Source organism: Callospermophilus lateralis, chromosome 11, assembly GCF_048772815.1.
Source record: "Callospermophilus lateralis isolate mCalLat2 chromosome 11, mCalLat2.hap1, whole genome shotgun sequence".
Lineage (NCBI taxonomy): Eukaryota > Metazoa > Chordata > Mammalia > Rodentia > Sciuridae > Callospermophilus > Callospermophilus lateralis.
The window spans coordinates 7,521,384-7,545,031 of record NC_135315.1 but is presented as its reverse complement, the minus strand read 5'-3'; the positions used below and the strand labels follow the sequence as shown (position 1 = coordinate 7,545,031).

Sequence of the window (23,648 nt, the reverse complement as noted above, 5' to 3'; positions counted from 1 at the left end):
CTGTTTTACTGTTCAGGCCACTGGGAAGTAGGACAAGGTTCAGATTCTGTCCCCTAACCTCCTCTCCAAAGTGGAGCATGTCTGTGTCTGGTCTGGGGGCAGGATGGGGTCTCTCTGCCCGTCCCGGAGGCCCCGATCTCATTCTTGCAGATCATCACCATCCCAGGAGCTGCTCTCTCTTCAGCACCTCCTGGGTGCTAGGCCCTGGGCAGAGCAGGATCCCTACCAGGGCTGGGAAAGCCAGAGACGGAGTCTGGGAGAGTCTGGCGCTCCCCTCCCCCAGCTCTCCAGGGCCAAGGAGCAGGGTCTTTGCATCAGCAATGGCTGTCCCGCCTCCATGGCCCAGAACATCTGTTTCTTTTCGGGGTGGGGGGTGGGGTGAGAAGAAAGAGAGCCGGGACTGGGCTCCTATTGCAGCTTTTGGCTCTCAGGGCCTCTGCGGTAATTGAATGCAGCTTCCCAGGAAGGGCCCAGAACAAAGGGGCCTTTCAGGGGCCGTCCTAGCCAGGCCACCAGCCACTGCCTCAGCTCCTGGCCTCTGAGCAGCTCTGAGAGCCACTCAATCAGCAGTGACTGGCCTGGGCTCCAGGCCTGGCCATGGGAGTGGGGAGGGGGCGAAGGCGGTAGGACCCCAGAGAAAAGAACAAAGCAAATCGGAGGGGACAAAGCCAAGCTCCTCTGCTTTTCTGTTCATCTCTCGTTCCAGACTCAGCCAGCGCGGGAGTGAGGAGCCACCCAGGGCTCCGAGACAGGGTGGAGGGGCCGGGCAGGGGTCGTTAGGCAATTGCACCCCACGAGTCTGGGAAGAATGTGTGGCCTCCCAGGGAAGTCTGCTCCCTACCTGTGGTCCCAGGGGCTTTCTGCCCTGCCCAGCCCTGTCCCTTGGGTACTCTAACTGCTGAGCCAGCCAGCCTACTTCCTGCAGGGCTGCAGCCTCTTGGAAATTACAGCCAGGTAGGGCTATGGAAATCACCATCTCCTAGGTCTTTTTGAAGGACTTCATTGGACATCCCCTCAGAGTTCTGGACTCTGGATGCTACATTCTCCCAGGAATATCCCATGAAAAATGCCAGCGCAGACACAATGTCATACATGCTACCTGTGCCCCTACAGGTAGTAATTACTAGCCAATGCCTGCCCACCCCTCAGCTGGCAGAGATGCCTGGGGTCAGGGGTCTCAAGGGAGGTCACTGAGGAAGGGTTGGGGTGAGTGAAGGAAAATCTCCTTCAATTCCCTCCGTGCTGGGCAGCTGGGTGAGGCCAGGCTGCAGTGGACACAGCCCTCAGAGCCAGCTGGATCTCATGTGAGGCCCAGCCACCTGCCCTTCTGAGCCCTGAGACCAGAGCATGCGGTGAACTTCTCTGAGCCTTTGTTCCTGCTGCCATTAAATGGGGAGCCTCCCCTTTGCACAGTGGGGTGCTTAGGTGTTAACCAAGAACCCTCAAGAGCAAGGAGCTCGGCATCAGCGGGTGCCCATGTGTGGTTTTGCCTCCCTCCCCCTTCCCTGGACTCTCTCCAGGATGCTTGTCCTCTAACCTGGCTGCCAGAGCCTGGGTGGGCAGGGGTTAAGGAGAAGGAGGAGACAGGGCCCAGCCTGTGGAGTGGTGGCCCAACTTCATGGACAAGAGGCAACATGGAAGAGACCAGAGACCCTCAGCAGGGTGCAGCGCTGCTGGGCAGGCGGGACCACCCCTGTCAAACCCTCACGGCTTCCTCGCTTCCTCGTGCCGACCCAGCCCTGTTCACGCCGAATGAACGCCACCTCCTCCAGGCGGCCTCCCTGGGCCTCTGCGCCGACCGAGTGGCCTTATCCCAGGACTGCCCTGGCACTGCCCCTGCCCTACGCCAGGGAACACAGAGACGCTCGTGCCCACTTTCTTCCTACAGCTACTCCTGCAGATGGTTCCGCGACATCTTAACGAGAATGAAACAGGATTCTTGGCACACACGCGGTTTCCCCTCGTGGATCACAGCGCGCCATAATGGAGGGTCTGTCCTGCCCCCTCTGGAGCTGCCACCAGCAAGCCGTGTCTGAGGCTGTCCCGTGGCACGAGCAAACAGCTCTTGACGAAATGCACCGCGGAGTGAGTGAGTGGAAGAGCCCCAGGAGGGCAGAGCCAGTGCCCGCTCCTCCTGGGGCCAACCCAGGTGTGCGGGGCGCACGCAGGTGTACAGGGAAGATGCACTCCAGGCCCCCCTCAGCCTCCTCCTCATCTCGAAACAGCCATAACCCCCTCAGTGGCTCCCAGGGGCTCTGAAGACCAAGAAATGTCACCTCCCCAGCAACCTCAAGCCATCCTGGCTCCTAAGGACCACAGGCTCCAAAGGCTCCATAATCTTCTTCGTACTTTTTTTTTTTTTTTTTTTTGGTATTGGGCACTGAACCCAGGGGCACTTAACCACTGAGACACACCCCAACCTTTTTTTTTAAAATTTTTTTTAGCTGTTGATGGACCTTTATTTTGTTTATTTTTATGAGGTGCTGAGAATCGAACCCAGTGCCTCACACATGCCAGGCAAGTGCTCTACCACTGAGCCATGGCCCCAGCCCACCCCCAACCCTTTTTATATTTTATTGAGGTATAGGGTCTTGCTAAGTTCCTGAGGCTGGCTTTGAACTTGTAGTCCTCCTGCCTCAGCCTCCCCAGCCGCTGGGATCACAGGCGCGGGCCACCGCGCCCCGGGCTCTTCTTACTTCTTTCAGAGAGGCTTAATGCCATTATAATGAGGGGCCACCCATGACGCTGCCCAGAACTGAGTATCGAGATTAGAAGGCGGATGCCATGGGTTTGGCCTTTTTTCCCCCATTGAGATTAATTTCTGTGCTAAAGATTTTTTTTTTTCCTACCAAACTTGGGCTGTTATTTTGAAAACGGAGTTGGAAGGCGGCCATAAGTGCATTTTTAGAAGTTCCGTCAAATGAGGCTCTTTAAGTCTCATCATTGGGTGTGCCTCCCTCTGCCTGGAGCCCCTTCTGCACCGCTCGGAGCACAGCTCTGGGCTCCCCGCTTTCACTGCTGGGGGAGAGCCGGCCCCTCCCCTCTGTCCCTCCGCGCAGGGCCCCATTGTGGCTTCTCTCTCAGGGAATCATGTGGGCTTGTTTATAAGTCAGATTGACTTTTTGTTTATTACCATATCACAGGAAAGCGGCTGCACAGATTGCCTCCAGTCTGGGAGAGTGAGATTTGGGTGGTCTGACTTAGAATATGAACCAGGTGGCATATGCCCAGCTCACTTGGAGGGGGACTTCAAAAAGGTAGGCGGTGATTCTCTGGAGCCACTGAAACTTTGGAGGAAGCTGCTGATGGTCTTGGGGGACATGTGGCAAGACCCGAAGGGAGACTGGCATCAGCTCCACCATCTTCCCAGAAGGACTTCACAATGGTGGGGTGCCACACTCTAGACACCGCCTTGGAACAGAGTGGGCTTACTTATGTGTGGACGGAGGGTATTGGAGGGGGCCAGCTGCTTTGTCTCCAAGTCTCTCTCTCTCCCAGGACGAACGGGGAGCTCTTGGGGAGGGGACAGAATCACGTCTCAATCACCTCCTTGTCCTATGAGTGAGCTCCAGGAGTGAGTGTGTGTGTGTGTGTGTGTGTGTGTGTGTGTGTGTGTGAGTAGAGCCCTGGCCTAGCATTCGCCAGGCCCCAGAAGACGGGGGCACCCGCGCTCACTGGTTGTGAGCACAGAGGAACATTTTCTAGCTGTGTCAGGGTCCTGTCTTGCCTGTAGCTGCAGAATCTAGGAGCTGTCTGCTGGGGGGTGGGGGTGCGGGGGTGACTGACACCTTCCCGGGGAGCATCCTGGATGTCCTTCCCAGGACCGCTGGTGAGCCGGGCCCCCACAGCTCCACTTCCCTCACCCAGCAGCCCTGTGGCTGCACCATGCTTCCTGCCTCGTGAGGGTGGAGGGCTGCCGAGGACCCTCCTGGTCACAGGGTTGATACGGGACAGAGTGCCTTCCTACGCCAGGCTCAGCCACCCGGAGCCACCTTTCCATGCATGTGGCCACAGCAGCCCTCTGTGGCCACAGCTGCAAGGGGGTCTTTTGGAGAACACTTCAATGCCTAGAGCCCCCTCCTCTGAGTATCTTTGTTCTTCAAGGACAGGCTTGAATTTTTTTTTTTTTAAATCTATGGTTATTTGTCAAATGTATCAAGTTAGCGAAGTGGCAGGAATGCTCCGTCTCCTTAAGTGTGCCATTGACGGGTTCTGAAGACTTTTCCAGAAAGGTCTGCAGTGAGGGGACACCACTGGCCCCTGGGTGGGTCCTGGAGACAGGGCTGAACCAGGACCCGGCTCTGCAGCCAGGAGCTGGAATCTGGGGCTTGCACCTCTGGCTCTTGGACCTAAGCTACCCCACTCCACCTCCGATCCTCCTCTGTACAAAAAGATGACACCAATGCTTCAGAGGGTTGTCACCCTCATGTGGTGAGACACGAGGGACATGGGGGGGATGGGGTCACCAGTGTGATTTCTGATGTGTGAGGTAGGAGTTGGTGAAAAAGAAATGATAACTTTAAACCATGCGTCTTTGTTGTAGTGTCCTGGGAACCTGTACTTGGCCTTGAGTCTGCTTTGGTTGATTAGCTTCCTAAGTGACCTTTGATTTCATTTTTTAGAAATTTTTCATTTTTTTTTGGTGGTACTTGGGGTTGAACCTGGGGGCCTCTATCATGGAACCACACACCCAGACCTTTTTATTTTTCTTTTTGAGACAGTATCTTGCTAAGTTGCTGAGGCTGGCCTCCAACTCGTGATCCTTCTGCCTCGGTCTCCGAGTGGTTGGGATTACAGGTGTGGGCCACTATGCCTGGCTGATCTTTAGCTGTTTTAATTAAGTTACTATTTATGGAGTGGACAGGTCCTAGCCCCTGTGGACACCACATACAGGGCCTACGTGGTGATCCCGATGGCTGCTTTTCTGGAACAAGGCCTCCAGAGCCAACGGACCCAAGACAACATGGCTGAGCCCCAACACAAACCTGAGCTATCTCCACCTCCCCGGGCAGGCACCCAGAGCCTGGGCTGGATTGACCAACCCCAAAAGGAGTGTGGGCATTCTGCTGTGACAACTGCCTTCTGGAGCCTGGGGAGCCCCCTCTCCCAGGGCAGTGCTCCAGGGGAGGGACTGGTTCCCAGTTGCTATGGGAACAGTGCTCAAATGATGGGCTTCTTTAAGCCAATCAGACCAAGGGCTTAGCAGAGGGAGGGTTCCGGGTACTCTGGGTCCACCCTGAGCGGACTTCTGAGGTCAGCTGGTCTGGAGCACAGGGTGTCTTTCTTTAAGGCTAGGAGGCCCTGGCATGGTCTCCTGGCCATGGGACTACTCTGTCCCCAGGAGATTCCTCCAGATTCCTGCAGAGTGACAAAAAGGCCTTGAGATATGCAGGCAATCTCTCCTGTCCTGGAGGGCTTGTCCCTGAGGTTGAGCCCAGGCAGTAAGGGAGGGGTAGTGGTGTGCTCTGCAGAAGGTCAAAGGCCACCAAGCAAAGCAACACAGGAAGCCCCTCTTGCCGGCTGCTTCTAACCACAGCAGAAGCACATCTCAGGAGTCCCATGCAACTGCCCCATGGTCAGAGAAAGTCCCTTTATCTTTGTCAGTTCTACCTTGGATGTCTAGAATCTAATGCTGGTCACCATCTTTGGGGAAAAGAAAGAAAAGTCACGTGTTAGGGGAAGGGCCCAGCCTGTGTGTGCTCGTGAGTCGCCCTAGTTGGTGTGGCCGCACGAAGTTAAAAGCTGTCACAAGCTGAATCACAAGGATTCAAGCAGCTTTGTCCCCCACCAAGTCCCAGGGAAAGCCAGACTAAGTTGGGGTCTCTGCCCACCAACTGTGAGCCGTGGACGGAGGTGGGCCTTTCCGTAACCCTGGAGTTGAGCAAAGCAGCGCAGGGCGCGGCCCCAGTTCACAGTCCAGTCCGTGGTCGCACCTCCCCGCAGGTCAGCCTGCTCCCTCTGGCAATTCTTGGAATGTCCTCAGCCCCTTAGCTAAGTGTCTCCATTGCCTGGCCCACCTGATGACAGCTCTAAGCTCTGTCTTCCAGAGTTCGGGTTCCCCTACCCCAACATAAAAGGCAGCACTGATTGAAGGGTTGCTGTGTGCCAGTCCTGGGCCAGACTCTCAGCAAAGTCCCCCAGAGTACCATGAGATGGCCTATGACCACCCCTGCCTGTCTACAGGGGGAAACGGAGGCTCAGAGAGGTAACCTAGCACATCCAGAGCACCCCGGTTCAGAGGCAGAAGGTCACCCACCAAAGCACAAAGTCTCATTGGTCCAACTGCTTCCTGCCCTAGGACCCTGGACCTGGGATCTCCTTTGCCCTCAAGGAGCTGGGCCGAGAGCTGTCCAGGGCTCTGGCTGCAGGGCCAGGTAGAGCTCCTCCTCTCCTGCCCCTTGCCTTCAGCACGCTCCTCTGCTGCTGAGAAGCTGATGGAGGGTGACCCACGCAAGTCTAGGGGACCACGCTCTTGGGGGATCTCATGCGATCTAGAGCCTGTCAGTCCTGGGGGCAAACTATGAGCAGAACCTGGGGGTGGCACCTGGTGTGCAGATGACTTCTGGTGAGTTCTTGGGCCTTCTTAGTCTCTCTGGCCCCAGGTAGGGAAGGAGGGAAGGAAGAAAACCCATGTGACGGGCCATCTGCCTCCGTGTGTGCTGCAGAGTCCTCTCCCCTCACTGCCCCTCGCTGGGAGGGCTGCTCCCCCGCCCTGTCCAGGGCACTCAGCCCTCTGGCCCCTCACCTGAGAGTCGGAGATTTCCGAGGGCTTCTCTGTCAGGCTGCTGCTCTCTGCTGGGATGAGGTCGTTGTACTTGGTGACGTCCTCATCCGAGTAGTGGAGGCTGCCGGGGCTGGGCCGGGGAGGGGACCTGGAGGAGGAGGGAAAGAATGGGCACCATGCTGAGGCTGCCCTGGCAACGTGCAGGGTGCACCCACCCTGTGGCTGCCTTCAGGGCCCTGGAGCCTGGGGCTGGTTTGGTGCAGACAAGATTTCTGTGTATTCACAGTGGGCAGGGGACACACAGGGGCCCAGATGTGTGCACGGTGGGCGGGAGATGTAGGGAGAGGCAGGAGGTGAGGGCACTGGTGAAATGGCCCCTTGTTCCCCGAGGCAGGGCCCTGGAGCCAGCCTGGCGGGCAGCCGTGGCGTGCAGGACCCGCTGGGCCTGCCCCAGGGTCTCCAGTGGCCCTTTCCAAGGAGGTCGGATTTGGCCGGGGATGAGAGCCAGTGAGCCCCACCCTCTGTCCTTCCCTCTGTCCCCCACCGTGAGCACACACATGGCTTGTCCCTCCAAAACAGAGACAGAGAGAAGCTTTGTGCGTCCACCCTGAGAGAGGCTGCCCCCCGGCTTGCAGCGTCCAACGAGCCAGGAATGTCAATAGGGCTGAGGCTGGGGACAGGAGCCCCCGGCTGCAGTCACAATCCCCCTGGAGCTCCTGGGCACAGAAAGTGACCACATCCTATCGGCAGAGGCCCCAGCAGTGGCCCCTGCCTTGGAAGAGGGCAGCCTGGCAGCAGCGGGGGCTGGACAGGTACCGTCGGCTTCCGCCTTCCCTCGGCTGCCTTCAGGTGCTGCAGCCGGGTGTCAGGAGGGCGGCTGCGGCATTGATACGGACCAGGGAGGGGCTTCCACACTGTCCCAGATGGGGAGGGGATAGGCCACGAAGGACGGGGTGGGGGTGCTCCTGGCAAAGGTCCCTGAGGAGCGGGCTAGGTGCCTCAGCAGGCCTGGCTCACCTTGGGTCAGGTGACCCCCTGCAGGCGGGCACTGGAGCCGCTCGCCCTGGGTTAACTTGCAAAAATTCCAAGTCGCTTACATTCTGCTGCCACTGAGGGGTCCACTTAGAACCCACCTCCTCGTGAACTCCCCGGTGCGCCCTGGGCTGTGGCTGCGCCTGGGGGACCCGTGCAGGCCCAGGTGTTCTGTCTGGAACTGTCCCTGTGCCATCGCTCCCAGCCCCAGAGTTTGAATGCGGCTTCCCGGCGGGACCGAGGAAGGCCAAGTGGGTCGCGCCTGCTCTGTGGTCTTCCCAGCGCGCCCCCAGCCTGCACTGCGGGGCCCTGAGCTCTGGCCCCCAAGCCCCCATCCCGCACCCCTCCCCGCGTGGAAGGCCACTACCTGGTGTACAGGCCGTTCTTTCGGCAGAAGGAGTTTTTGACGGACAGCCGGCGGTTGTTGAGTTCCAGGGCGGGGAAACTGCTTTCGTCCAAGCTCATCATCTCCCCGTGGCCCAGGGCTCCGGACTTGGCACTGCTCCCTGTGGTGGGGGGAGAGGTAGACACCTCTAGACCTGCGGCCTCCCAGCCCACCTACTCCCTCACTCGGCAGGGCTCCCCTCTTTCTGCCGAGTTGAATAAGAGACTGAGACGGCGTCCAGGAGCCCGATGTTCCCTGCCTGTGCAGGGCACTGCCAGGAGAGCAACCGGCCCACCCCGCCCTGGCCCAAAGGGAGACACGCGAAAGTCCAGTCCAGCGGCAGGGCTGGGTGCCGGCTCACTCACCCGAGTCTGTCTTCTTGGCATATTTCTTGCTCTGGCCTCGGATGATGAGCACAAAGACCAGGAGCAGGATGAAGATGAGGCCCACGAGGGCGATGACCACCAGGAACCACCACTCCTCGTAGAAGGGGTTGGCCTTCTGGGCTGGAATGAGGATGTGGGTGTCAGGTCCAGGGTGCTCCTGGCCCAAGCCTCCCGCCACAGCTGGGGCCCTTCCACTGCTCATGCAGATTAGGGTCGGTGGGTCTCTGTCCCCCAAAGTGGGAAGAACGTGAGACAAGGTGAAGGACCGTTTCATCTTGGGCGAAGGACTGCCTGGGGGGTCATTTCACAAAAGGCTCTGGGGTTGCTCCCTTAGGTAAGAGTGCTGGGATTGACTCATGATGTCTGCCAGGAACTCAGGAACTGGGGCAGCAGAGTGCTAGCTGCGTGTCCTTCTCCCCGCTTGTCCCCCTTTGTCCAAGGCTTTGCTAGGCAGACTTGAATTTGTGTGGGTGCTTCTCTGGCCCGCAGGGGACCTGGGTGAGTTTCCCCAAGGTTCCGCTTAGATGGAACTTAGATCTGGTGGCAGAAAACAGGGACTTGGGAGGCTGGACCCATGGAGCTTGAGGATGCTCTTCCTGGTACGGCTCCCTCCTTTCAAGTACTGTGCTTCGTGCACCCAGCCAAGAGGAATCCGGGTTGCTGCTGGTGAGGGGTTGCTCTTCTGCCCCAGTCAGAGCGTTTCTAGCCCCTGACTCGGTTCTATCAACCTGGGCAAAGGGGCAGGTGCGTGGGGGGAGCGGGGAGGCTGTGTTTCTGAGCTCATCCTGTGTGTAGGAATTTTGAGCTGCCTTTCTGCCTTAGAGAAGGGGGCTGTACAACTCCAAGTAGTTAGTGATCCGATTTGGATCCTGGGTGTAGACGTGAGTCCTGTGTGAGCTCTGAGATATGCCGGCTGGGAAGAGCAAGGAGAAGAGTCTGGGGGGCGGGGGTTGCCTATCTGAGCTCACCTAGACGCTGCTGAGTCAGGACCTCGAGGCCCTGGGTTACCTGCTGTTCTACAGGATGTTGGCCCCCTCTATTCCGGGAAGCAGTGTCCGTGGAAACATAGTTTATGGCCTGGCACCCTCAAACCTCCTGGGTGGTGAGCTCCTGGAAGTTCTCATCTGGGGTCCACTGTTTTGCCCCTGTGCAGGGCCTCTGAAGTCCCAGGAAGGGAATCCCAGAGCTCCAAGGCCCTCAGCTTCCCCCAGAGTGGAGGGCTGACACAGGCCCTGGCCTCAGAGATTGCAGCTTTGGTGAACCGATGGGACATATCATTTTGTGGCCACCCCAGTGTTTCTTGTGCCTGGTGTGGGGTCTCTCCTCTTCCCCTACTGCCCAGTCACTGCCATCAAGGTTCTTCCATGGGGCTCCTCTGCTCCCTGTCCCACAAGCCTGTACCTGGCACAGACTGGGAAGGGCTGCTAGGGGTGCCGAAGCCGTAGTCGTTGACTGCGATGACCCGGAAGTCATAGCTCACGCCCGGCCTCAGGATGTCCATGCTGAAGGTGTAGGAGCTCACCTCCTTGGGGATGTCTTTGATGAGGATGTCCCAGAGCCCCTCATCTGCAAGAGCACAGAGAGGGGGTACCACAGGTGAGAGGCGCCTCGAGTCCTGCCCAAACCCATCCCGCCACTCCCCAAGGCACTGGGTGGCCACTGGGTTCAGTGCCTGGTGCCGAGGGGTCCCCAGTGGGTCTTTTTAAAGACACAGTTTGGAGTGTGTCTTTTATTCTTTGTTATTAAGACATCTGTGGAACATTAATAAAATACGCACAAAGCAGAAAACACAGCAGCCACCAACCCAATCCAGGTTGAACGTCCCTAATCTGAAAATCTAAAATCTGAAATGCTCCAAAACCCAAAATGTTTTGAGCACTAGGAGACAGACCACAAGCGGAAAATTCTTCACCACGAGAATTTATTTCATGAGCAAAATTATTAAACTATTGTGTGAAATTATCTTCAGGCAATGTGCATAAGAGGTATAGGAAACAGAAGTGAATTTTGTGCTTAGGTTTGGGTCCTAGCCCCAAGATATCTTATTATATATATACAAATATTCCAAAATCTGAAAAAAAAATAAAATCCCAAGTCTAAACCACTCAGGTCCAGGAATTTCGGAGAAGGGAGATCCAACCTGTACCACAACCTGGAGAAATAGATTCAACCTCTTTACCCTTGCATAGAATGAGCTCCACCTCTTCTGTTTTCTGAGTTACTAAAATGGCTGGTAACTCTGACGTAAGAGGCTAAGATCTTGTCATATGGGAATATTCTACTTCACCCAACTGGGCCCCTACCTTTCCTGACCCCCTTTCCTACTTAAAACATGGAGTGGCAGCAGGTGGAAGTAAGAGGACCCACCCCTACCCCCGTTTTTCTTCAGGTTTCCTGAGAAGGTTTGGTCGAGTGGCCAGGATCATTCCTGGCTACCTCTTCTCTTGTTTTGTCTTTTTTTTTTTCTTACCAGGGATTGAGCCCAGGGGTGCTTAACCAGGGAGCCACACCCCCAGCTCTTTTTAACTCTTAAGACAGTTTCTCACTTAGTTGCTGAGGGCCTTGTTAAATTGCTAAGGCTGGCCTCAAATTTTGGATCCTCCTGCCTCAGCTCCCTGAATTGCTGGGATTATAGGGGTGCACCGCCAAGACTGGCTCACTTTCACTTTTCTTAGGAGCAGAGATCAGAGAAGAAAGACATAGAAAGACATATGTCTTTCTTGGCCCCTGTCTGTTTGCCCCATGAAGCGAGCTTTGCCAGGGCCCTGTGGCATCCATCATGGAGGCAGGGAGGCCAGAAGGGGCCCTGGCCAGATGCTCTGCATGGGGTACAGGGACCAGCCTGGCCTCTGGAGGGAGGCACTTTGCTGCTGAGGTTAGTGGAGAGATAATTGGAAATGTCTCCTTGGAGTAAGGCCCCTGGGGCCCTTGTCTGACCCCTTCTTCATGGGGACAAGGGGCCAGAGGTCTTAGGAGCACCTTGGGGGACTGAGCTCACATGTCCTCCCCCAGGGGCTTGCTCCAGGTGTTCACTCAGTCACCAGTAGGCCCTCCAGGCTGCTCTCTGGGAGCAGCACCTCCGGCTTCACACCCACAGCCCCTCTCGACAGGCTCCTGAACTCCTCTGGAAACAGCTGCCCCTAGGCTGAAGTCGGCTCCCTGCTCAGCATCACGTCCCTGGCCTGAAGGATTCAATGTTTCTAACAGAACCAGCATCTCAGGCCAGAGCGCCAGCAGAGTTGCCCGGGGTCCTATCGCTGTTTCTGACTAAGGGCAGCCAGTTCCCGTCCAGTGTGGACCTTGCTGACTTGGGGAAGGTGACAGGGGCCCTGCCGGCTTTCACAGCTCTCCTCACCCAAGGCCCAGCGTCTGAGCCTCAGCCTCATGGAAGGTCCAATGTTCCTGAGTCTCTGCTTGTACACCTCCTATCTTCTGTTCAATCTCTTTCTTGTTCGGCTGCAAAATTCCTCCAGGGCAAGGCTCTGGCCTTGTTGGTCTCGGTGCAGACTGAGCCCCCAGCCCAGATGCCTTCTAAGTGTTTGCTGAGTAAATGAACCAAGTCTTTCTCCCCTGGCCTGTGCCCAGTTTTGGTGCTTCCTGCCTTGAAAGGCCAGAATTTGGGGCAGGTGACTGGGTTCTCTTGCTCACCTTGCAGAAGCTATTGTGAGGATAATGGCAAGGACACCCTACCTCCTCTGTCCAGCATGCTGGGTCCCCTGCTTTCCTCTCCATGTGAGGGCAGCAGTGAGAGGAAGGAACTGCTATCCCCTTTTTCAGATGAGAAAACCAAGGCTCAGAGAGCTTAAGCCATCTTCCCCAGGTCACTCGGCCACAGGGGCGGAGCTGGAGTTTCTGCCTGGGGTGGTCTGGCTCCTGGCATTGAACTTCCTCTGGTGCTCAGGACAGTGCCTGGAGGAATCAAGGGCTAACTCACTGCCCGCAGGCTTGTGGGGGACCCTGCTGCTGCCTTCTAGAAGCTGAGGTCTCCTTCCTGCTGTTTCTCTCCCCTTATTCTATCGCATACAGAGACAAAGGGTGGGGCCGGGGCAGCAGGGCCAGGCCAGAAGCTTCTGGAACGTGCCACTGTGGCCCTGGCCTTCAGCCCTGGGAGCTGGCTGGTCTGCAGGGCCAGGTCCATGGGTCTTTAAGTGCCCAGAGTGAATCCCTCCCAGCCATGCCAGGTACCTCCTGGGCCTGTAGAAAGTGGGATGTTCTGCTCCTTTTGTATAACACAAAGCACAAGCCAGGCAGGGACAAGGTACCACAAGAGCTATTTTGTCCTGAAGATAAGGAGCTTGGGAGCAGAGAGAGAGCATGAGAGGTGGGCAGCAGGCTGGGAGGACAGGAGCTGCCTATCCTGGAACAGGAGGCTTCTTGCCAACAGCTTCAGGGGACGGCCATGACACTTCCCCAGCCCTGGCTCCTGCCCCTCTTCCCCTCGGGTGGAAGAGGGCCTGCTGCGGGGCTCTCTGGGGCTGCTTGGCCCTGGCCTTTTATTAAGTGTAGTCTTGGTCCTTCCTTTTCTGCTCAGTCCTCGATTCCACCTGTGCCGGTACAACGGCACCAACTGCCAGGGCTGGGAGGGCAGAGACGAGCTGATGTCATGGCCCCCAAACTTAGAACTCCAAGGCTCGTGCCAGGCCTCCCTAGGGACACTGGAAAATCAACAGGCTGGAGTCCAGGGCCAACATTCCATAGCTGGCAACCAGGTCGGCCAACGTGGTGGGATAAATAGGCGCAGGCCCCAGTTGGAAGAAGCACACAGTGGTCTCCTGGCCAACTCAGCTGCCTGCACTAGAGGGGCAGGGAGGGACCATCTGGAGCGGGGACTGAGCCAGCGCCGTGTGCATCTCAGGCAATTTGGTGCATCTGAGCTGCTAGATGGATTAGCTATTGCAACTGTGATTATTAGCAGAATATTAAGACAATGGCTGGTGGCAGTGGCCTTGGGAACTCCTAGAGTTATTAACTCTGCTTTTGGGGATGACTCGCCCTCGACTCTGCAGAGGTGGTACTGATTTGTCTCTGGGATGATTCGATATTCCGCATGGGAAGCTTTAGCTATTGATCCGCTTGAGGACTTCTCATTATGATTATTATTTGCTATCGGGTTAGAGCAACAAAGTCTTTCCTTTCCCGGATTCAGTTACACAACCACAGATCCGCATGACACCCAAAACAAGCCTGTCGCGCTCGGCTGGCCGTGGTGCCTCTGATTAACCTGGAAATCTGGCGACCAGGGAGCAGGGGTCCTGTAAGGGGAGCCCGGGAAGCAGGGGAAACAGGAGTGGACAGGGAGCAGTCGCCCTGAGTGACATATCACTGCTCATCCCCTGATGGCTTTGGAAGTTCTTGTGATGGGATTTCAGGCTTGACAGGAGAGGCCGGTGCAAGGCACCAACTGCCTGGGCCGGGATGGCAGAGACGAGCTGACAGGCAGCGGGCCCTCCTCAGCCAAGCAGCGTCCGCCAGGTGCTCGGGAGGGTGTGGGATTTAACCACCGTGCGCCACATTCTTCTGGTTTCTGTGACCATCCTCAACCCAGATCAGACCTCGCCTAGAACTAAGAGTCCTTCTCTGGTGGCTTCTTACCCAAGCAAGAGTCCAGCTCAGAGGAGCCCCCGGCCCCCGTTTCTCGCTCCCCAACAGGGCCCCGGCAGCCCCCCACCCGCAAAGCATGAGTGTCAGACACGAACCCCAAGTGTGGGGACTCAGGAAGGGGCAGGAAGTGAGCTGTGGAGACTCTTCCCAGGGGGAGAGGCAGCCCAGCCAGGCAGGGCCCATCCCAGTGTGCGCCCACCTGAAGGCCTGGCCTCTATGACGTAGCGGGTGATGGGCCCTTTGCCAGGGTCTCCGCTGGACCAGTGGATGGCGATGGCAGAGCTGTACCTCACGAGGATGGGCACTCCTGGAGGTCCTGGGGCACCTGCAAACCACACAGTGAGCGAGGGGTATACAGAACCCCCAGAAGCTGCCCAGCCCCTCAACCTGGGCTGGAGGAGCAGGAGCGGGGCGGCCAGGCCCACCCCGGCCAAGAGCCGCCAGAGCCGCAAAGCTGAGGCCTGAGGAGCATGCTTCCTTCAGGCCCGCCAGGCTGCACCCCACTGGTCACCCCTGCACCCCACTTCCAATCCCAGGGCAGCGGAGGGCATGAGATAAGCAGGAAAGAGTCAGAGGGGTTTGGTCCCAGCCCAGAAATGATCAGATGGGTGACTTGGATCACTTTTCATGTCCCTCCAGTGTGCCTCAGTGTGTCCATCTGTAAGGGCCTCCGGGAGGCTAAGGCTTGATGGGATGTGTCCTGGGGGCGGCAGAGGTGGCTGCCGTGAGAGCAGATGGGAGTGCTGGCTGGGAGGGGGCTGAAGCGCTCCCACTCTCCTTTCCTGGCAGGTGATGGTGACATCGCCCTACCTCCTGCTTGAACTTTCCCTGCCCCCACTGCACTTGCTGCTAGGCTAGGTGAGGAGAGAGGAGGCCCCAGGAGCCTGGGCAGGAGGAAGGAGGAAGAACTGAGCTCCCTGCCACCCCCCTGGCCCGTAGGTGTGTCCAGGGAGCAGCCTGGGACATCGCCAGCCAGGAAACCAGAGCAGGAGACAGGAGGTTGCTTCTGTAGCAGAGGAGTGTCAGGCATCTGTGTACAGAGGGCCCCGCGCCCCTTCCTTTCTTGGGGAGCACCTGCCAGGGCAAGTGGGGTACCCGTCCTCTGGGTGGCTGCTGTCTCCAAGCCCCCGTCCCTCCTGCTGTCATCCAGCAAGCCTGCTTCCCCCAGACATGAGCTTGGCCTCTCCAGAGCCCTGCACATAGTAGGTGCTTCCTGGGTGCTTTTGGGACCCAGGAAGGTGCTGGAGTACATACAGGGAGCTGGGGGCTGCCTGGTGAAAATGGCAGAGAGCCCAGCACTGCACTGAAGCTCCCCCAGGCCAGCAGAGCATGTCGGCCTGGACAGGAGGCCAGGGACTTGTCACATGGCTGGGCAGCTCACTGCTGGGCCTCTGCGTCTGCCCTGCACTGTGGCCTTGGAGGACTTTAGCTCCTTCCTCCCTCCCTGCCTCGAGGAGCATCCTGCCTGCAGCCAGGGGACAGCAGAGCTGGATCTTCCAGGTGTGGAGGGCGGGGGTGACCCTGGGACTGGGGTCCTCACAGCACAGGACAGTGCTCAGAGCTGAGGGAGGGGCTGGGGCGCTGCCCGGGGCTCCAGATAAAGGAGGCCCTGGCTGTGCTCCCCACAGGCTCCTCCCACCCATACGGCCAGGCAGCCATGCTCTTTCTTTCTGGGTATCTCTCCAGCCTCCTGCCTGCATCTCCCACCTTCCATGGAGTAGCTACCGTCCAGGTGACCCTCTCCTGTCCCCAGCCACTGAGTAGCCCTCCCTTTGCTGGCCAGGGCCCTTCTGGGAAGACTCAGGTGCATGCGTCTAGGGCGGGGCTGGGGTCAGGGGCAGGGTGGAGCTGGCCGCTGCCTCCAGTGCCCTGCGGCCTTTCTCTTCAGGGTGCTCAGAGACAGGTCTGCTCCTCTGCAGAACCATCCCGGGGAACAGAAAGTGACCAGAAAGGAAAAGGGAGGAGTGGCCAGCTGGGGTCGCCGGGGAGACAAATCCGCTGCACATGCAAGGACAGGAGACCAGGGTTCTGCTGGGCGCTGCTCCTCCTAGAGCCCAGGCCTCCTGGGGAGAGGACCCTGTTGTGTGGGTGGGGAGGCCGAGGGAGGGCAGGGGACGTCTGGGATAGGCTGCGGGCTTTCTGAGTTAAGGAGGGGGTGGGCAACCTGGCCTGGGAGCTGGCTCTTGTGTTCAGGATGGGCTGGGCCAGGACTCTGGAGTCTAAACCTGGCGCCACACACAACCGGGGGAGGATGCCAGAGAAGGGGGATGGTTAAGGCAGGTGGTCAGGGAGGGCTTCAAAAGCAGAGAGTTCAGACATGCGTAAACACAAAATGGCATTTTGTGGTGTAAAGGTGGCTAGGCGGAGGTTGAGGGGCTTGCCTCTTCAGAGGTTGCCCTCTCCACCAAAATTCCCAGAGGTGCCCAAGTGGTCACACCCTCCGGGTATTCCTGTGATTAGTGCAGATTGCTGGGCGCCCCCTCCGTCCCAGGGAATCAACATCTCTGAGCCCGCACCCTGGACGGCTCGTTGTAACAGGAGCTGAGGGGACTCTTCTGTGCCCACTCTGAGGGCATTGGTGGTTCTGGGGCTGGACCAGAACGAGGTGATGGAGGCTGGGAGGGAAAGAAAGGGGCACGTGGACAGGACCCAGCCCTGAGAGGAGGGTCTGGGTTTGTGACTTAAGGATCCCGAGGACTCAGATGCCATTAACCAAGTGCAGAGCCCAGGAGGCTTGAGGAAGGGAAGGGTCTAGCACAGCTCTTGACACCTGGGGCCCCCTCCGACTTGGGGTGCTGAAGTGCTTAGCACATTGCTCCCCTACCTTCTCCTGGGCCTGTGGTGACGTTGGCTTCAATCTCCGGCCCGTAGGTGAAGGTCTTGGCTCTGATGCGGAACCTGTAGGTCATGCCCTCGGCCAGGTCCTTCACCTTCAGCCACAGAGGGCTGCTCCCCTTCACGTCCACTGTCACGATCTTGCTGACCCCTAGGAAGCACAGTGAGCAGGGACTGAAGCAGCTCGTCGGAGCCAGGCCACAGGGGCCCCTGGGAGCTGTGGGGCAGGGACAGCAGCCTGAGCCCCCAGACACGGGCTAAGCCTGTACCCCTGGAAATCAGGCTGAGGTGTCACCAGCCCCATGGCCACTCAGTTTCCCAGAGCACAGTCCTCTAACTGTTCTTGGAGAGAGCGCGCAGTGGTCAAAGCCTGAGAACATCTGTGACCTGAACAGGGTCCGGTAGCACCCGGCGGGAAGAGCACTCACCATCCCGTTGCACTTACAACTGTGCCCCACACTGACGTCACCCCACTTTTGATCCCCTATCTAAGGTCCTGTGGAACTTGAATTCTAGTCACTGTCTATCAGGAAAGCCTTCTGTCTTTCCATGAGCTGGAGGGGACACCGGTGACCGGCTCCAGACCCCACCCTGGCCCTACCCCCAGTCCCACCTCTAGTCTCCTCTTTCCTCCAAAGGGAGCTGAGATCCCCCAGGGCCTCCATCACCTGCCCCTTTTTAGGGCAGAAATGAGGCTGTCCCGGCACCCCAGGTCACGGCAACCAGGGGGCAGGCTGGGGGCTGCTTTCAGGTGGGGTGTGTGCTCTGAGTCCAGCCCCTTCACTGCCAGCCTCCCCAAGGGCCGAGTCCCTTTCCCATTCCAAGGTCCACACTGGTCACCATGCAGGGACAGGTTTTGCAGTCCATGGGCTGGGCTCAGAGCCCAGCGCTGGTCCTGGGTGTCTTTGGGCATGCCTCCCAGCCTGGCTTCAGCTGGTTCTTCTATTGATCCAGGGGATTAAGAGCCCCTAAACAGGGAGCACCCTAAACATAAGAACAGAGCGCCCAGCACACGGGTGGTGCCTGGTCGATTCACTGAGGAGGGAACAATGAGAGGGTGGGACAGCGGGAGTCTGGAGGGATGAGGACCAGGACCAGGGACACGGGGCACCTGTTCCCTGACACTGCTGGACACACCCCTTGCCTGCCTGGGCCTTGTCTTTCCCTGCAGGGGAGGGGGCTGCTGGAGTCCTGGGAGGCTGGTTTGCTGCTGGCCCACACCCCGGGCTGGAGCAGGAGCCGGGCAGACACCATGCTGGCCGGACGGGGCTTCGTCCAGCCTCATGGTGAGCTGGGCTGTGATGGGGAGGGCGGGAAAACGTAAGCAGATACAGCTCAGCCGAGTGGACCCTGCACACCGAGAGATGCGCTCGCGTCCCTCTAGGCGGGAGATCCCTGGACAGGCCAAGCAGAGGCCACTGTATTGAAAGCTTGTACTGACCCCCTGCATCTTGTCTCTGTGACCTCCGTCCTGGGACCTGTCCCCAGGTCTCCTCCTCAGGCCCCACTCCCCCTTGGTACCATAACCCACAGGTCCAGTCTGCGGGACAAGCTCCTGGCACCCAGGTGGTGGCCGGGGAGACTGAGGGTCATTGTTCCCTCCACTGACCCAGAACTGCTGGCAGCAGAGTGTTCCCAGGCTCCGCCCCTTGTTCTTACCAGGCTCCATTGTTGGGAGGCATGAGAGCAAGAGGGATGACCACAGAAGTGGTCACTTCCTGCCACCAGAGCACCCATGGCAGGCCAGCCACTGCCCAACAGCTCGCTAGAACCAGCAAGTCCCAGGCCTCGAGCCACCCAGCCTCCTCCCTGCCTCTAAGACCCCGGTCCCCAGAAGATGGGTGATAACAAAAGAACAGCTGTTTCTGGGCACCCTGCTCAGCCGAGCTCGCTCACACCCCGTGTCTGGGCAGCCTTGGGGGGAGGAAAGCAAGAGTCTGATGTCCCCATTAGGGTCCCCTGCCTGGGGCCTGGAAGTGGGGCCTGGGGGTGGCAGGGGGGTCTGAGGGCAGCTTGGATGAGCGGGGCTCAGGTGTGAGGGGCATCTGTGGGGCAGGTCTCTTGATCTGCAGCTGGCAGATGGCATTAGGGGTGCAGTGACCCCCAACTTGTGCATCTTCCTGGGGAGAGGCTCCGAGGCTCTGAGCAGATTCTCAAAGGGGTCACTGACCCTCCAAAGGACAAAGAAGGTCGGCCCTGGAGAAGGGCTGAGAACCCTGGGGTTCGGGAGGCGCTGGGGTAGGACAGGACTGCCAGCGGCCCCCTTCTTCGTGGTCCTATACAGACCTGTCCACCTTGGGGACCAGGTTTCCCTGGCTGCTCTGCTCTTGATTGACTGAAGGGGAAGAGTAGATTTTAAGATTCTCTGTCTAGAAGTTGGGGGGGCACAGAATGCTGCCCCCACCCACCCCCTCAGCTTGCTGGTATTCTGCCTTGGGAAAGCCTCCTTCCTGGTCTGGACCTCAGTTTCCCTGTCTGTAAGGGGAAGACTCTCACTGCTTCTAACCCGTGCACAGCGACCGTGACAGGGACCCCGGAGGACAGCCAGTTGTCTGGGACTGTGGGGGGCAGGTCCACTCACCGTCCACTGGGGTGCAGGGCTCATAGACCACCCTGTAGCCCTCCAGGACACCGTTGGGGAACTGCGGGGCTTCCCAGGACACGTTCACCGAGGTCGTGGTCAGCTCGCTGAACTGGACTGAGCTGGGCGCGCTGGGGGCTGGGGAGACAGCACAGGGGTTTGTTTTCTCCTTTTTGCGGACGTTCAAAGTGTTGGGTTTGGTTCCAAGAAACTAGCGGGAGTGCTTGGGCCCGGGCCCGGGAAGAACAAGAATGCCCGGCTTAGAGCAAGGCTGCAGGAGGGGTCACCAGAGGCCACTGGACCCCTTGCCCGCCTCCCCCCTGTCAGCACTCGAATTTCCCAGATTGAAGTCCCTGGAACAGGAAGAAAAGGGAGCTGCATTTCCCCCTCAGGTTGAAGAATTTGGACTTGTCCACGAGAAGCGGCTGTGAGCCTGGCTAGCAGCCCGGGGCCAGTCATCGCACCTCCAGGGTCACCGCGGGGCAAGGCTACTTCCTGGCTTTGAGGGGTGCAGCTTTCGACTTTCCTGGTGAGTGAGGAGGTGGGGTGTGCGGGCCTCAGACCACAAGGAGGACACTAGTCAAGGAGAGGCCGGGATGTAGCCGGCAGAATGGCCTTCCCCTTGGCCAGCTCGTCCCAGAGACACCATGCTGTCAGGGGGAGCCAGAGCCAAGGACAGTCAAAGGCTCCGGAGGGGAAGGGATGTTTCTCAGCCGCTGTCCCGAAACAAGGGGTGGGGGGCCTCAGAGGGGGACCGAGAGGAAGGCAGGAAGCATCCCCCTATTATTGTCCGGCGCTGCCTCCCCGCAGGGCTGGGGCTAATCTGGACGGGCTTCCGGCTCCAGAAGCGCCAGCCTGGGAGGCAGCCTGGGCAGCCTCCGTCCCGAGCGCCTTTGAAGGAGGGAGGTGAGCTCAGGGCCCTTCCCCTCCCCTGGGTAGAGACGTGGGACAGAACGTTCTGTCCTGCCGCTGCAGCCACGGGAGCTTCCCGACTCCTAGAGTCTCACATCCGGCCCCAACACGCTGGCCGAGAGTGGCTGGGATGGGCAGACAGACAGACAGACAGACAGACAAAAGACCTGCACATTCGGATGCTCAGAGCCCAGCCTCAGCCTGGGGAGCCTGCTCCCTGCAGCTATTTAAGAATAAACATGATCCGCTGCAAGGCGAGCGTTGGGGTGGAAGGGGGCTGTGGGGAGGCCGGGGCAGAAGCCTGCAGTGGTCCTCTGTAACAGGTTCTAGGACCCCCCATGGATTCAAAAAGCCCAGGATCCTCAAATAAAATGGCACAGCATCTGTGTGGAACCTATGCCTCTCTTCCCGTGCCCCCAATCCTCTCCAGGTTCCTTACAACATCCGACACAAAGGCCAGGCTACGCGGATAGTTGTCATCCAGAATGGCCAGAAAAGGTTCCGAGTGTTCAGTACAGATGCAGTGAGAACTCTTGGTTCTCCCAGGAATCCCGGGTTCCAGCCTCTGCTCCCCCATGACCAGCTGGAGGACCTTGGGTAACAGAGGTGTTTTATGGGGAGACCTTTCCCCGGTATTGCCCATGATGGGTACTGGAAGGAGGATCCAGGGTGGTTCTGCCCAGGAAGAGGCTTTGGGTCCTACATGGCTTGCTCCACATTTGCTGGCCACAGAATCCCTACCTTTGCCTTCTCTGATCTGCCCTCCTGTCCAGCCTCCCTGCCTCCAGCCTCTCTCCTCACAGTCTGTCCTCTGTCCGGCATTAAGAGCAATGATTTTCAAAATATTAACCAGATCTCATCGCTCAACTGCTTAACCCCTCCAAGGGCTTCCATGCCCCTTAGAATTCACCCCAAACCCCCAGGCCCTCAGAGGCTTCACCCTCACCCCATTTTCTTCTGGGCACGGGGCTTTCTCTGTGTCCCTTACTGTCCTCCAGCCGCTGGGCCTTTGCACCTGTTGTCGGGAACCTCCCCCTCGGGTTCACCCACTCCTGAACTTCCCACAGCCGGCCCCTTCTCACCCAAGCCTCAGCTCAGATGTCCCCACCTTCCTGAGGCCTTTGTGGGCAAACTGCCCCAAGTCACCCACTGTGGCTAACTAATCTATTTGCTTAGATTCACGCCCCTCACTAGGGTGGGGACTTGTTGGACCCGTTGTCCCTGGCATCAAGCACAATGTGGCTCATAGAGGAGAGGCAGGGGGATGAAGGGAGGAGGGGAGAGCCAGGCAGGGGGTAGTAGGAATCTGGGGCCGGGGTGGGTGCTGGTGAGCTTGGGGGCTTTCTCACAGCTTATGGGGACAGCTTCTCTTTTCTGAGCTCTCATGTCTGGGCCCCTCTTTGGGGCTGGGTTCTGGCACCCTGAGGATGTCTCGGGGTCCTGAGTGCCCAGCCCAGATCCTCAGCAGATCAGGCCGCTGCCCCTCTGAGGCAGACCAGCCCCTCCCTGGGCTCTGTGCCCACCTGCTTGCTGGGTTTGGCCCCAGGTGGGGGCACTCCGTGGCCCGTCTCCTGCGGCGTTGAAGGCCGCCACGCTGACCATGTAGGCAGTGTAGCCAGTCAGGTTCTTGAGCTTCACGCCATTCTCAGCCAGGAAAAGCGTCTTCACGCGCTCCGTCAGGTTCTGCCGCTGGGCTTCCCAGAAATATATCTGTGGGCACAGTGGGAGTGAGGGGGACAGAGACACAGGGCTCCCCTCCCGGCCCCGGCCCACCCGGGGCCTTAGACACACATTCTGTTGTGAGGTGCCCAGGAAACAGGAGTTTCTAGGAGATGCTGTAGAAACCTCGCCAGGGCCTGGCTTTTCCCAGCCAAGGGCCCCAGGTGACAGTGGGACTGTCAACACCACGGGGTTCAGTCCCTGGCGGCTCCTTCCGCCGCCCCTGTAGGACCTCCCACTGGACATCAGCCTCTGATTACAGATCCTGGAGGAATCTGCCAGCTGTCAGGCAGGAAGCTGAGCCGAGAGGTGAGCGCCAACAGAGCCCCCCACCCCGGCTGAAGGGGGTGCACGGGCAGCAGCACCCCACCTGGGAGCGGCTGGGAGAGGGTGAGCCCCAGCCACCGGCCCCCAGACCTGCTGCAGGTTACCGAGGACTCCAGGAAGCACAGGCCACACTGGTGTGCAAAGCCTGCTACAGAGGAAGGCCGGGCTGAGAAGGCAGTGGCCTGGGCACGCTGCTGACTAGCAGTGACCTGGCCAGGTGACTTCTCTGAGCTGCAGTTTTGTCATGTATACAGTTCCCGGTTGTCATGAAAAGTGAAGGTCATGAGAACAGGTATGGCCCAGTGCCTCTGGGGGCGGGCGTGGGGGTGTGGCTGGCTTTGGAAGGTGGCTGTCTACAGGCTTCGGGCCAGGAGCGCAGCAGGTGCCCCGTGGTGCTTCCACTGATCTGGCCTCCAGCAGGAACCGATACTCCTGGTTACCCAGTCTGGCAGATTCTTTGACTAGTTTAGAACTTTGAACCAAGGGCACCTCTTGGAGGATTCGAGATCATTTGGCGCCCCCTGCTGGCCAGAGGGGTTTCCGCACGCTTTCCATGTCCGGCTTTTCAAGGTCTCAGTTTATCTGGAGGAAGCCCATGAAGGTCAGCCTCTTCTCATATGGGTGGATGGGCAGGAGTTGAGGTGGTCATTCATAAAGCCACTCATTCCTCCCTTGTCCATTCACAGCAACGGGGACGCAGGGCTCCTGCGTTGAGGGGAAAGTGAGTCAAAGCTAACGTAAGGTCTGCCCCTAGGTGGGATTTGGAAGCGCACACCAGGAGAATCGACAGACTCCCGTAGACAGAGGCTGTGGCTGGATTCCTGGGGGCCTTGGCACTCAGTGTTGGGAGGAGAGTTGGAACAGCAAAGGAGAGTGAGTGGGAGCCTCTAGCCAGAGAAGCTAGAGGAGCCAACGGCCTCGGAGGAGGGAGGGACGGCCCATCCAACAGCTGCCAAGTCAGGATGAGACCCAGGATCTGAGCACGGTGACCAGGGAGGAGCGCTTCCATGGTGGTGGATTGAGAACCTACTCAGAGGGGGTTCAAGAGGGAACGAGCCAGGCACGGTGGGGCACGCCTGTAGTCCCAGCAGCTTGGGAGGCTGAGGCAGGAGGATTGCAAGTTCAAAGCCAGCCTCAGCAACTTAG

The 23,648-nt window shown here is 58.6% G+C and overlaps 1 protein-coding gene across 1 annotated transcript in view; it reads right to left on the bottom strand.

Annotated features, from left to right (window-relative positions):
• The window catches only part of Sdk2 (sidekick cell adhesion molecule 2), a 231,757-nt gene that overhangs the window by 6,662 nt on the left and 201,447 nt on the right, over nucleotides 1-23,648 (bottom strand). The window contains exons 38-45 of the mRNA XM_077110562.1: nucleotides 21,980-22,166; nucleotides 19,545-19,682; nucleotides 16,953-17,114; nucleotides 14,328-14,453; nucleotides 9,929-10,093; nucleotides 8,507-8,647; nucleotides 8,124-8,262; nucleotides 6,746-6,872 (exon numbers count right to left, since the gene is read on the bottom strand). Coding sequence (XP_076966677.1) covers nucleotides 6,746-6,872; nucleotides 8,124-8,262; nucleotides 8,507-8,647; nucleotides 9,929-10,093; nucleotides 14,328-14,453; nucleotides 16,953-17,114; nucleotides 19,545-19,682; nucleotides 21,980-22,166 — 1,185 coding nt within the window. The remainder of the gene's footprint in view (nucleotides 1-6,745; nucleotides 6,873-8,123; nucleotides 8,263-8,506; nucleotides 8,648-9,928; nucleotides 10,094-14,327; nucleotides 14,454-16,952; nucleotides 17,115-19,544; nucleotides 19,683-21,979; nucleotides 22,167-23,648) is intronic.